Below are 12,055 nucleotides of genomic sequence, written 5' to 3'. Positions count from 1 at the left end.
GCCAAAGGAGTTGCCTACGTCACACAGCATGTTGGTAACAGAGCTGTGACTAAGACTCAATTTCTGGACCCAAGGCCTGTGATTTCTTTATTCATATGGGAGCCTTCTGACCTATAAACAAAACAAAACACAAAAAACAAACAAACAAAAACAACCCTGAGTCCTCAGAAGGATCTATGTACATGGGGACCATCAGGGACTCTCTAAGACAAGAGCTTAGTTTTGTATGCCTAGTTTTTCTGTTAAGAAAGAAGGATTTTTGAGGTATAGAAGGGAAAAGCATATGAAAATCAGGGCAATTGGATCTTACTCTCTTCTGGATATTGGCTCGTCTGCTTTACTTTTAATACCTCACTATAGCTTCTTGAGGACCAACTCCCACTATGGACTAAAACAAGTCTTTTCCAAATTCCCTACCTAAATGAAAAGCCATAGGTAAGAGTCTCAATACTTTATTAACTTAAAACATCACTCTAATAAATATGTATTAACAAACAAAATGCACTCCAGAAGATCTAAAAACATTTACAAACCTCATCAACGTAAAAATACCACTTTGTGTCCTTCTAGTACACACGGAAGATCACTTCACATGCCTGCTAGCTTAGACATCTTAAAAATATCAGTGTAACAATCAAAAACTGAATATACACACAAATCTTGGAAGTATCTGTTCAGCCTTTTTTGTTTGTTTATGCTTGATAAAATCCAAATGTGTCAGAAAAGAAGGTTCAAGATTCTATTTGTCTTCTCCGAATTCCTTTGGAGGGAAAAATCAGACCCAGCCACTCGGAGGTGCAACTGTTAGCTTTTGAAGGGCAGGGGCAAGGACCATACCTTTAATCTCTGGCTCCCTGATACCTAGGCCTGCAGCCTGTGGTCAATAAACACTTGCTGAGTGAACAGATGGTTTGTTGTCCAGAGGTGCTGCTCTGATGAAGTCTTCACAAGCCTCCTGCAGGAAGGACTCTCCTCTCCTCTCACCACCAAGTGATTTTTTTTCTTCTGCTCCCTCTTGAAACAGGCTGGGGACGCCTGGGTGGCTCGGTCGGTTGGGCAGCCGACTTTGGCTCAGGTCATGATTTCGTGGTCCGTGAGTTCCAGCCCCGCGTCGGGCTCTGTGTTGACAGCTCAGAGCCTGGAGCCTGTTTCAGATTCTGTGTCTCCCTCTCTCTGACCCTCCCCCGTTCATGCTCTGTCTCTGTCTCGGGAATAGATTAACGTTAAAAAAAAAAAAAATTAAAAAAAAATGAAACAGGCTGGACAGCGTATTTTGTCATTTCAAAATTATGAAACTCCTTCCCCAAATCAGTTTCTGAACCATTCTTCAAGTGGGAGAATTGATTCTTCCAAGATTTACAGGCAGCACCCAATAGAAAGGGGTTAACAGACTCCCCAGAAAGAAAAAAAAAAGTAACACTCATTTTTCATTCTAGATAAAAACATTAGCACGTGTCAACCTTGTAAATGGTGATTCCTCCTCTTCCACACAAGTATCTGGGGTAGGTCAGGAGGAGGGAAGAAACCTGAAGGGTTTTCCTGTCTGTGGAGCAGGGCTGGGAATGAGAACTGCAGAGCCCAGGATTTTATCTGAGCCCCTCTTGACTTTTGAGTCTTCCTTCCGGTGTGGGGGAGCCTATTCGGCATGTTCACAGCCCAGTAGGTTACTTGGTTCCCGCTCTGGGCTGAACTTTGTAAAGGTAATTTATCCCCTCTTGCAGTTCCAGGAAGTAAGGTGGAGGGGCTCACCCTGCTGGGATCTTCGGACTGGCTCCGAGGGCCTGAAATGTCGGAAGTGAATGATAGCAAGTGGGGAGGCTGCCCTCCGTAGTGTTGTGTAATTGCTTGCTGCTTGCAGCCAGCCAGGGCCCTCATTTGAGCCCATGCTGTGTCTCCCGGTGCCGCCTGAGGTCCACCTTCCTCTGGAAGCCCTTCCCACAAAGGTCACAGCCAAAGGGTTTGAAGCCTGTGTGCTTGCGGCTGTGGGTGATGAGGTTGGAGCTCTGGCTGAATGCCTTCCCACACACCTGGCATTTGTGGGGCTTCTCACCTGCAGGGATGGAGGAGGGGAGGAGAGGAAGTATGAGTCTATGATAAAGCTAGAGGGGACTCACTGTGACCCACATGCTCTTAGCAGCAGCTGGCTGCAACGCAGTCTGAGGCCTTTAAGTGACTTGGAGGGTGACGTGTTGCAACTCAAGTCCTGGGAAGTCATGGGTGCACCAGGTGAAAGGGAGACTTTCTGAGTGGGGGTTCCCAGCAAAAGGCCTCAAACCGTTTCCTGCTAAACGGAAACAGAGCAAAGGCCACGTGCCCAGACTCACAGCTGAATCCACCCTGGCAAGGCACCCCTGACTTTAGAAGCAGAGAGCTCCCAGAGCAGATGTTCAATGTGGGGGTGGGGGCCTGTCCTTCAAACCATGTGACTCTGTTCTTATTCAGAGGAAGTTTTCAAATCTGAGTTTCCAAGTGGGCGTTGGTTTGTGTGGACCAGTGAGCCTGTCTTCTTTCTTGCTCTTGAAGGACAATAGAATGTATGTGAAGCACAGACATTTCTCAAAGTCGTATTTTTAAAATCCACATTTGGGTCACGAAGTATTTCTCAAGATGGCTGATCCTTCTATCTTGATTTTACTTTCTTTTTATAAGGATTCTTTATATCCTAGCAAATCTTCACCACAGATTAATAAATAACAAATAAAAAATGTTTGGTCTTTCCCCCCAAACCATGTGCTGTTTAACATTTGGGTAAATGGCATGCATTTTCACATAGCTTCAGCATGGCATTATAGTCAGGGCTTGGTCTTGGAAAAGTGCAACAATAGATGAAGTTTGTTTTTGAGGAGACTTCTATCCCTCTTGCTGTGCCCCTTTCTGTCTTCATGGTTCAGATGTCCTTGATAAGGAAGCACCCATCGAAACTTACCCTATCCCTTTAAGGGTCAAACAAATCTGAGAAACAAATTCTAGCTAAGATGTAAATGTTTGATAAGGACTTAATGTTTCATTCAGTCAAGATACTAGTTGCATTTTGGTAAGTGTTTTAAATACTTTTACTCAAAAGGAGTGAGTTACATGGAAATTTCAGACAAGGGATCACGATTAAAATAGGATATTTTTCTGGGTTTTCTGATGGGGGCATCTACACTGCCCAAACATATTTATAAACATCAATGGTCGGTGTTTGGAACACACTGGAATTTGTTTTAAATCAGTATTCATATTCTAGAATAGAACAGCCAGAATTCTGGGTCCCTTGTAAGTGTATTATTTACTATTAAAGAGACTGCACCTGGCATTAAAACTGCCACCTATACACAATCAAAATGTTGCAGAAAGAGTCCAAGATTGGAAGCCAGAGCATTCCATGGTCTCAAGATTTACTCTTAGCCTGGCCTGTGCTAAATCATTGCATCACCCTGAGTTTCAGGATGGCAAGACTCCTTTATGGGGTGGCAGTAAGGATCAAAAGAAGGGCTAGATTTGAAAGCAATTTGTAAATAACAAAGTATTATAATAGGTAAAGAATTATCATTGTTATGGCATGAACTTGCTGAAATTTTGAAAAGAGCAATAAGTAAATAGAAGTTTTCTACATCTACCAACCTTCATGACTCTGAAAATACAGTAAACAGTGGTCAAGATAATAGATATTTGAAATCAGGCAGACCTGAATTTAAGTCCTGGCCCTGCCACTTGCTATTGGGGCCCTGGACAGGTTACCTAATCTTTCTGTGCCTCACTTTCCTCATCTCTAAAATGGAGATATGGAATAGTCTCTACCTCCCAGAGTTTTTGTGAGTATAAAATGAGACGATGCATTTAAAAAGTGCTTAGCAGACAGCTCAGTAATATTTACCATTGTTTTTTCCCTCCTCAATCAGGATAAGCTCTTAGATTGAAAAAAAAAAAAAAAAATGCAGCCAAAAGGCCACACATAAGTCCCTCCCCTAAAAGGCTGGGTGGGAGCTCTGCAGAAAGTCCTCAATCTCTGGAGCTTCACATCTTACCCTGCTCTGAGCAGTTGGAGCAGCAGTTAAACTGCTAGAGGAAAACAGTCTTTGCAAGGATAAAGAGCCTGAGGCTGATCAGTTTAGTGGTTCTTCGGATGCAACCTCAAATCAAGGCCCCTTTTGGGGGAGAACGTTGTTTGTAAACAAACTTAAGAGAATCTGCCTGCTTGTTTTCTTGCATACACTGCAGTGATTAACTGCAGTTAATCTGGAAGGTACCGCTCATTCTGCAGCCAGAATATCACAGGAAAGGTGAATTGTATTGGTGGGAAGAACAATGCTCCCCCACTCCAGCCCTCACCAGGTGTTTTTCTACAAGCCAAGGGCCTTCAGCTTACCAGTGTGAATGAAGGTGTGTTTCTTCATGTCTGACTTTTGGTGGAACCTCTTGCCACAGTACTGACAAGGGTAGGGCCGGGTGTCTGAATGGATAAGCAAGTGTGTGGACAGCGTAGATGACCTCTTGAAGCTCTTGCCACAGATCTTACAGTCAAAGCTTCGTTCCTGTGGATAGAAAAATGTGGCATTCCTACTGCAGGCATCTAGGCTGCCATCCTCCTCACCACTAACCCAACCATAAAGTCCCCAGAGCCAGGGCTCTCCTTTTCTTCGGGCTCCCCTTCCACTTAGCCTGCCCCATCATTCTCTCTCCCCGGATTGATTTCCAATCTCTACCTCCTCCACCCCAACCTCTTCCCCTTTAACACTTTTTCTACCCACTTTTCACCCACAACCCTCCACACCCCATGGCAAAAATGTATCCCCACCCTGCTTTTTTGACACCCATTTACAAACACTTCTCCACCCTCCTCAACAGGAGGCTTAGACCTCAGTCAGTTGAGACCACTGCCCCCTCTGGCCAGTGTTGAGAGAGATGGAAGAATACTGCTCTTTTTAGTAAGTCTGTAGGTGAGCATTCTCTTGTCATAGTTACTTGTATACTTAATTGCTTATCTACTCTCTGTCACTGAGCTAAGCTGAAAAATTCTGTGGGGGCATCCTGTCTGGGACCTGATGTGTTACAGGATTCTCACGTGCCTAGCAACTGGAAGTTGGACAACAAATATTAATAAAGGAATGAATGAAAGAACGCAGGAAAAATATGCTGCTGGATACTCTAAATGAGCTGACATCCCTTTTTTTCATTTGGGAGGGATCAATGCTGATTAAGTGACAACCATTTGGTGATAAGAAGCGAGGCAAAAAACAAACAAACAAACAAAACCCAGAGCTAATAAATCTGATATATCCGCAGCAAGAGTGCATACAAACCCTCCTCAAACCCAAAGTAATGATCAGGATCACCCTCTGGAGGCTTACAATGATGTGACACCAAACTCTGGGGCTGCCTGGAAGCCAGAGCCGGCCACCTTTCCCTACACACCTACATCCGGGCAGAGTGCCTCGGTGGAGGAGACTGAGGGCAGTCCGGGGACGTCCAAGGGAAAAGATGCCAAGCGGAGAGTGGCCGGTACTGCACTGAGAAGCGGAACATCCCCGAAAGTGAACCTGAGCAGGGCCGCGCGCGGCCTTGCGCCCCGCGCTTACCTGCGAGTGCACGGCTTTGTGCTGCTCCAGGCTCACCGCGTGCCCGAAGGTCTTGCCGCACATCTCGCACGCAAAGGGTCTCGTGCCGCTGTGGGACCTGCGCACGTGCACCTCGAGCCCGTGCGGCGTGGAGAACACCTGAGGCGGGTGGGGCCGGGGAGAAGGCCGCTGAGAGGGGCCGAGGGGCGCGGGCCAGGGGCGGGGGCGTGGGGCCAACTAAGCCAAGCGCGCGGGAGCCTCACCTTGCTGCACTTGATGCACTTGTAGGAGTCGCCGCCCAGCAGCAAGCGGGTGCACAGCAGCTCCGACTCCACCTTGACGCCGGCGCCCTTGTCCGCGTGCAGCCCGTGGCCGCGCTCAGAGTACAGCCCGCCGGCCGCCGCCGTCGGCCGCTCGTACAGCCCTGCCGCCGGGGGCCCGAAGTCGCCGTAGAGCCCCAGGCCCGCGCCGCCGGCAGCGCCACCTCCTGCGCTGCCTCCCCCGGGCGCCCCGGCCCCTGCGCCGCCCGCAGCCCGCTCCGGGCCGTAGAGCGCCGCGGGGTGGCCTGGCTCCGGGGCGCGCTCGCAGAAGAGGCCCAGGCCCGCGCCGCGCTCCAGGGCAGCGCACGGCCGGTAACTGTGCACCAAGTGCCGCAGGTCAGAACCCGCTAGGCCGCTCCACGAGTATGGCTTGAAGGGCAGGGGGAAGGGTTGGGCTTCGTCCAGCGACGGGCACACCGACTTCTCTGAGGCTGTGGAGGCACAAGGGGGCGTCCGGTCAGGCTTCAGACGGCGGGGCGGAGGCCGCCCAGCGGCATCTGTCAGCTGCCCAGCACTGGTGGAGTACTCCGTGCGCCAGGCGCCGCGGTAGGTGCCCTGACGCCCCCAGAGTAAAACGCGGACCGGGTCTCTGGGACCTCGAGGATCACTGCAGGCGGCAGGGCAGCAAACGGGTAATTAAAATGGCATCGGTCGAGGAGATGGGTAAATTTAGTGCCAGGGCAGCGGAAACGCACGACGTTAGGAGGGTCTTTTCTGGTGGGACCGGAGCAACTCGCGGTGCCACGAAAACAAGCGCGCCACGCCGTCTGCGCTGATAACTACTCTGAGCTGAGCTGAGCAGGAGAAGGCGGCCCCCCTTAGGGCCCGACAGCGCTCCTGCGCAGACTGCCCAGCGCCCAGCGCCAGCACTCTCCCGGCCCCTACAGATTCCCACTCGTCTTTTTTCTTTCCGGGATCGATAAGGAAGGAGGGAGAGGACAAACAAAATGCAGCCCGGCCTACCGAAGACATCTGTCTGGGAAAAAAACGGGGAAGTATTAACATTCCTAACAGTTCCTTCAATACCCAGTGCAAGTTGCAAAGGGACAGCGGGAGAAGGTTTGGAGCTTGAACTGCCTGCCACAATACTCCCCATTCTCATTCTTGTCATTGCTTGATGGTGAAAAAACTCCACATTTCTCAGAGAAGAATTGACAAGGTTTAGCCACCATCTGCCAGTGCCATAGCTTTCCCACATTCGAGGCCTCTGTGCCGCTGCCCAACGTGAATTCTGCTAAAACCAGACACCCAACATATCCTTTCCCTATTTGCATACGGATTTACAAATCTGTTCCCACACTGCACACTCCAGGCTAGCGGCTTTAACGAGAGGATGCACCCCAAGATTCCCGCGGAGAGATTGCGACGGCATCCCGTCTTGGAGGGCGGTGTCCTGCACAGCCATGAAGAATCATCGGGTTGCAGGCTCCCAGACACATTCGCTGCAGCCATGGCTTTAACCAGGTCAACGCACTGAGGAATGGGGTTGGGACTATCTTTTAAAACTAGTAAAGGCAATCTGGAAATAACAGGCGCTTGGCAGAATGCAGCTAATGTGTGTTCTCCTTCCCCGATCAGAACCCACGACTCGCTCCCACCCAAAGTGCACAAAACTTTGCGCAAAACTCCATTGCTGTCTGGAAATGTAGCCAACCGACTGGTCTCTAAGGCTGGGCCAGCCAACCCCGCCCAACGAAAAATCAAACAGGCCCCCAATCCGCGCCTGCAAAAACTCAGAGGAGGGCAGAGATTTTCGTCCCGACCCGTCTCTCCCGCTTAGCGCCCAGCTCTGCCAGGCCCGATGCTTGCGGGAGCCAGAGGAATTTTTAAAGACTGCCCAGGTTTCCGTTTGAGACTCCAGCGTCTGGATTTGGGGATCCTAGCTCTTTCTAAGCAGTCAACTGATCAGAAAACGAAATGTCGAGGTTGCTGCCTGTCGAGACGACTCATTTATTTTCTCTCACCCACCATCTCCGCCAAACGAACGTTAGAGATTAACAACCCGGGTCCCGCCGCCTCGGATCCAAGCAACAGACCCCGCAAACAGGCTGACGCAGTCCCAGAAAAGCCAGATGCCTCCCCTACGGGCTCCTTACCCCACGAACAAGCGCTCTCCTGTCGGAAAGACCCTCCGCCATCCATTTAGCATCTCTGAACCCAAAGCTGAGTTAGTTTACTTTTCACCGTGGGAACCCTGCTGCTCCGGCCCCAGAGCTCCCAACCGGCTCCTACCTGGAGACACAGAGGGCGACGGAGGCCTCCAGAAATCCTCAAACTCTGAGCTCCGGTCGCAGACGCTGCCCTCACAGCTGCCCGGAGATGCGGAGGCTCTGTCAGGGGCCTCAGTCATCTGTGAGTCGGGGGACAAACGACCCCGGGGCTCTGTCTTCGCCCCTCCTGCGCTCGAGGTGCTGTCTGCGGAGAGGAGGCAGGATAGGAGCTCAGGCTGAGCCCTGAATGGGGCCAATGGTTCTGAAGTGGCGCCTCCCCAACCCGTGGCACCCGGGCGTCCTCTTTTTTTCCCAGACCTGGCCGGGAACCCTTCCGGATCCGAGGACCGGAGCAAAGAGGCCGTGGCACCTAGGCGACGAGGCCGGAAGGGACCCGGACGGTTGGAAACAAAAAAGGCAGCAAAGGAGGCTTCAGGGTCGCCCTTCCCGGCTCCTTTGGGGATGGTGTGTCAGGGCGCACAATCTACGTCCCTGGGAGCAGCCCCTCCCGGTCCGCGCGCGCCCCGCACCTGCTCCGCCTGGCGCCAGTACGTTCTCCAGGCGGAGGGAATAGTCGGGTCCCGGGGAGCGCGGCTGGTGGTAACTGTGAGCCTTCTTGCTCTTGACAAGGAACGAACGCGGCATGGTGGTCCGGCGCGCTCCCCACTCCGCTGCCTGGAGCCGCCGTCAGCCCACTGTTACTTCGAGTTCTTGCTCTGCCCCAGTCAGGCGGAGACCTGCGAAAGGAGAAGAACCCGGTGGAAACGCGGGTCCGCACGCTCCTGGGCCGGGGACTGGGGAGCCGGGTGGAAAGAGAGCTTCAGCCGGGGAGGAGCGAGGGAGGCCTGCGGGAGGAGGGGCTTGGCCCCGCTGCGCCGCGCTCACCAGGTGGCACTCGGACAGGTGGCGCGAGCCCGCCGCCGCCGCCACAGCTCAGCGGTAAAACCCGTCCCGGGGCTGAGACTCAGGCCTCTTCCTTCTGTTCGGCCCACACCCCTTGGCCCCTCCCCTTTCCTAGCAAAACTCGCTCCGTCAAACTCTCCGGAGAGCCGATGTCCCCAACTGGCCAGTTACCCCAACTCGACCACTCATTTGCCTGCCTGGCCTAGTTTTCGGGCTGGGGAGTAGAGCAGCGACGGGCTGATCACTCCAGGGCCGAGGAATCGGGGACCAGGAAGGGGCTACAAGCCAAGCACTCCAAGAACCCGCTACAAACCGGAGGCGGGTGGTGGGAGAGGAGGGGCGCACTAGGCTGGCCGAGCAGAGGTTGGGAGAGAGCAGCAGAGGGGCTGAGAGCAGCAGAGGCTGGAGAAGGAAGGCAGAAGAGAAGAGGAACAGGAAGGTGGCGGGAGGGGAGATGGCAGAGGACTGACCCCGGCCCCGGGTGGAACTCGCATACCAGTGATCTCCCTCGCTCCTCACTCGTGCCTCAAGCGAGGAAAAGGTTGGCCTGGAGACCCGAGTGCGGCGGGGGCAAGCAGGGTCTGGAGCGAGACCTAACCTCGGAAACCAAGTCCTGGGAAAAGCATTTTTCGTTCTGCTCACCGAAAACCTTGCCTAGGGGAAGTCGAGCCCGACTTGTGCGCGATGGCTGTGAACTGCCCGGCGTCTGTAGTCCGCGGAGAAACAACAGATTATACAACGCGGAGAGTGCAGGGTGCGCTGCCACTGCCAGTGCGCGGGGTCCAGGCGCGGGCCTGGGAGGGAGCTAGCTGCCCGCCGCGCCGCTCTCATTAACCCCCAATCAGTTCACCTAATCCCGGGGTCGAAACCTGAGCCCGGCGGTGAGGCGGGGCAGAGCCTCCAGCTCCGCTTGGGGCTGCTCGGGGGCGGAACCAGGCAGGCAAGGAGGTCTAGAGAACTCGAAATTTGCCTTCCTCTCGGAGTGAAGGCGATGGGCGCCGCGTTCACCTGGGAGCTGCAGGCTCTTGGGGGTAGAGCAGCTCTCCATGGTCTAGGCTAGTTCAGTAACAAGGGTGCTGGGGGACCACAGGCGGGGACAAGGATCTCGTCCTTGGCCTTCGCGCGTCTTAGGCTGCCAGACTAGGAGCTACGCGGCTCTCAGAGCAGGATGCAGGACAATTAAGACTACCTGTTGGCGCTCCGAGCTGAAAACGAGTTCTCAGGGACTCGTTCCCTAGAGGGCATCCCACGTCCCACTGTGGAGTGGAGACAGGCTTGGGAGAAGAGTCGTCTGGGACGTTTATCGGAATCCCAAGGGACCTTTCCGGAGTCCTAAGAGCCAGAAGGCCCCTGGGAGTGAGGGTGCCACCCGCCACGGTCTGAGTCCACCCCTAGGATCGGGACTTCAGGAGGCTTGGGGGTGCTGGGGCTGCCCTAGGGCGCAGTCCTGCCACCACAGTTTTCCCTGGGCCTCTGCGTGAGCCGCCACTTCGGCCTTATAGACACCACAAACGCAAAAACGAATTCCTTAGGCAGCCATGAAACTCAGAGGTAAAGGAAAAATGGGGCGAAACGGTCTTGAGGGCCCTGCTGAGGCTTGGGTCTGCGTCGGCGCGAGGTCGGTCGGAGGAGGTGGGGAGGCAGGCGGAATTGTCAGCGCGGGCGCAGAGCCTGCGCGGGCTGGGACCGCGCGGGATGAGGCGAGCACAGAGGCGGCCTCTCCACCCAGGCGGAGCCCCGCTCCTCTCTCGCATGCCGGGTTGGCCCTACCCGACCCTGGGAGAGTGGAGTGGGTTGGGTAGTAGGGACGAGGGCTGAGCGCGTGGGAAGGCGACCTCGCGCAGCAGCTGGCGGCGGGAGGGCGGGGCGGCCCCCTGAGCGCACGCGGGCCAGGGCCTCTCTTCACCGTCTGGGCCTGGGAAGGAGGGAGTGGAGGCACGGAGGGGCAGCCTCCTGATCGCAGTTGCCACCGCCTCCCCACCAGATGTTTCCTTCCCGGATGAATCCTGCTCCCCTGCGCCAAATCCCCTGCGGATAGGGTTCTCGGGGCTCCCGCACAGTGGCCAGCTGCAGGCGGGAACCCGGCAGCGCCCTCTGGTCGCCCCCGCAGTGGCGGTGCCGCGTTAGTCCCCGCGGCCGCCCCCACCAGGGGGGCAGGCGCAGAACTGGCGCAGCGGACCTACCTGCGGGGTCAGGGCACCGGCACTGCGCTCCGAGTTTTCAAACTGAGTTGCTTTCGGGAGAGACTGCGTTGTCTCTCTCTCTCTCTCTCTTTTTTTAATCTCCTTCCGAGCTCAGCCCCCAAAACCACAAGCTTCACTTCCTGAGCGTTAAGGAGTAGCTCTCTTAGTCCTCTCAGACCTGCCCCCCAACCCTCAGTCTGGGCGCGCTCCTTTGCGCAAGGGGCTAGGAGGCGGACCCGGGGCCTGGCCTTTCCAGCCGCCCTGCCAGGAGGTCCTCAGTGTTTTTGCTCTGTGGGGCTGCGGAGGATGGGGAGGCCCGGAGAGCCCAACACCCAGGCACTAGAAATGATTCAAAAGAAAATGAACCATTATTGGCTCTCGGGAGACTTCCGCAGCGAGAAGAAGTCACAGATTCAGGACACAGATTGAGTGGAGCGCCGGGGAGTGGGAGCGCCTAGCTCCAACGAGGCCTCCCCGCCCCTCTGCCCCGGGACACCTCCACCCCCACCCCGCCGCCTATTTGGGTTGGCCACCCCCGGGTTGAGGCCGTGAATCACCGGCCGACGCTGCCGCCGGCCTGGAGCCCGGCGAGTGGCCGCGGCGTCCGCAGAGCGAAACCTGCCCCTCTGCCCCGAAATAGCTTGTTGTGGAAACACTTCGGGATAAATACGCCCAACGAAGCTGAAAATACCTTGACACCCAATCCGAGAGGTTTGCTCATTTCCCTTCGGATTTAGGTAATGGTTAAATTTGGAAAAGGTGGGCGAGCGTCGAGCCCCCGGCGGAGAGGGCGCTGGTGGCGCGTCCCGCGGGCGCCCGGCTAGGCTGGCGGGCGCGCCCTCCCCACGCATGCTCCCCCACGCTCTGCCCCGTACCCTCCGCCCGCGGCTAATTTCCGG

The 12,055-nt window shown here is 54.7% G+C and overlaps 1 protein-coding gene across 5 annotated transcripts; it reads right to left on the bottom strand.

Annotated features, from left to right (window-relative positions):
• Positions 1–436: 436 nt before the first annotated feature.
• On the bottom strand, positions 437–11,292 carry GFI1 (growth factor independent 1 transcriptional repressor). Of its 5 annotated transcripts, XM_058716570.1 has the most exons (8): positions 11,157–11,231; positions 9,616–9,679; positions 8,601–8,807; positions 8,093–8,275; positions 5,804–6,291; positions 5,562–5,699; positions 4,352–4,517; positions 437–2,050 (listed from the first exon to the last, which is right to left on the bottom strand). In XM_058716570.1, the coding sequence occupies exons 3-8, from the start codon at positions 8,713–8,715 to the stop codon at positions 1,872–1,874; spliced, it is 1,269 nt and encodes a 422-aa protein (XP_058572553.1). In that variant the 5' UTR covers positions 8,716–8,807; positions 9,616–9,679; positions 11,157–11,231; the 3' UTR covers positions 437–1,871. The 5 variants fall into 5 exon arrangements, with proteins under 5 accessions (XP_058572553.1, XP_058572552.1, XP_058572551.1 ...); XM_058716569.1 differs by lacking the exon at positions 9,616–9,679 and having other exon boundaries at positions 11,157–11,292; XM_058716568.1 differs by lacking the exon at positions 11,157–11,231 and having other exon boundaries at positions 9,616–11,129.
• Between the last annotated feature and the right edge of the window lie 763 nt (positions 11,293–12,055).

This window comes from Neofelis nebulosa, chromosome 2, assembly GCF_028018385.1.
Source record: "Neofelis nebulosa isolate mNeoNeb1 chromosome 2, mNeoNeb1.pri, whole genome shotgun sequence".
Lineage (NCBI taxonomy): Eukaryota > Metazoa > Chordata > Mammalia > Carnivora > Felidae > Neofelis > Neofelis nebulosa.
This window is presented reverse-complemented; position numbering and strand designations above follow the sequence as displayed.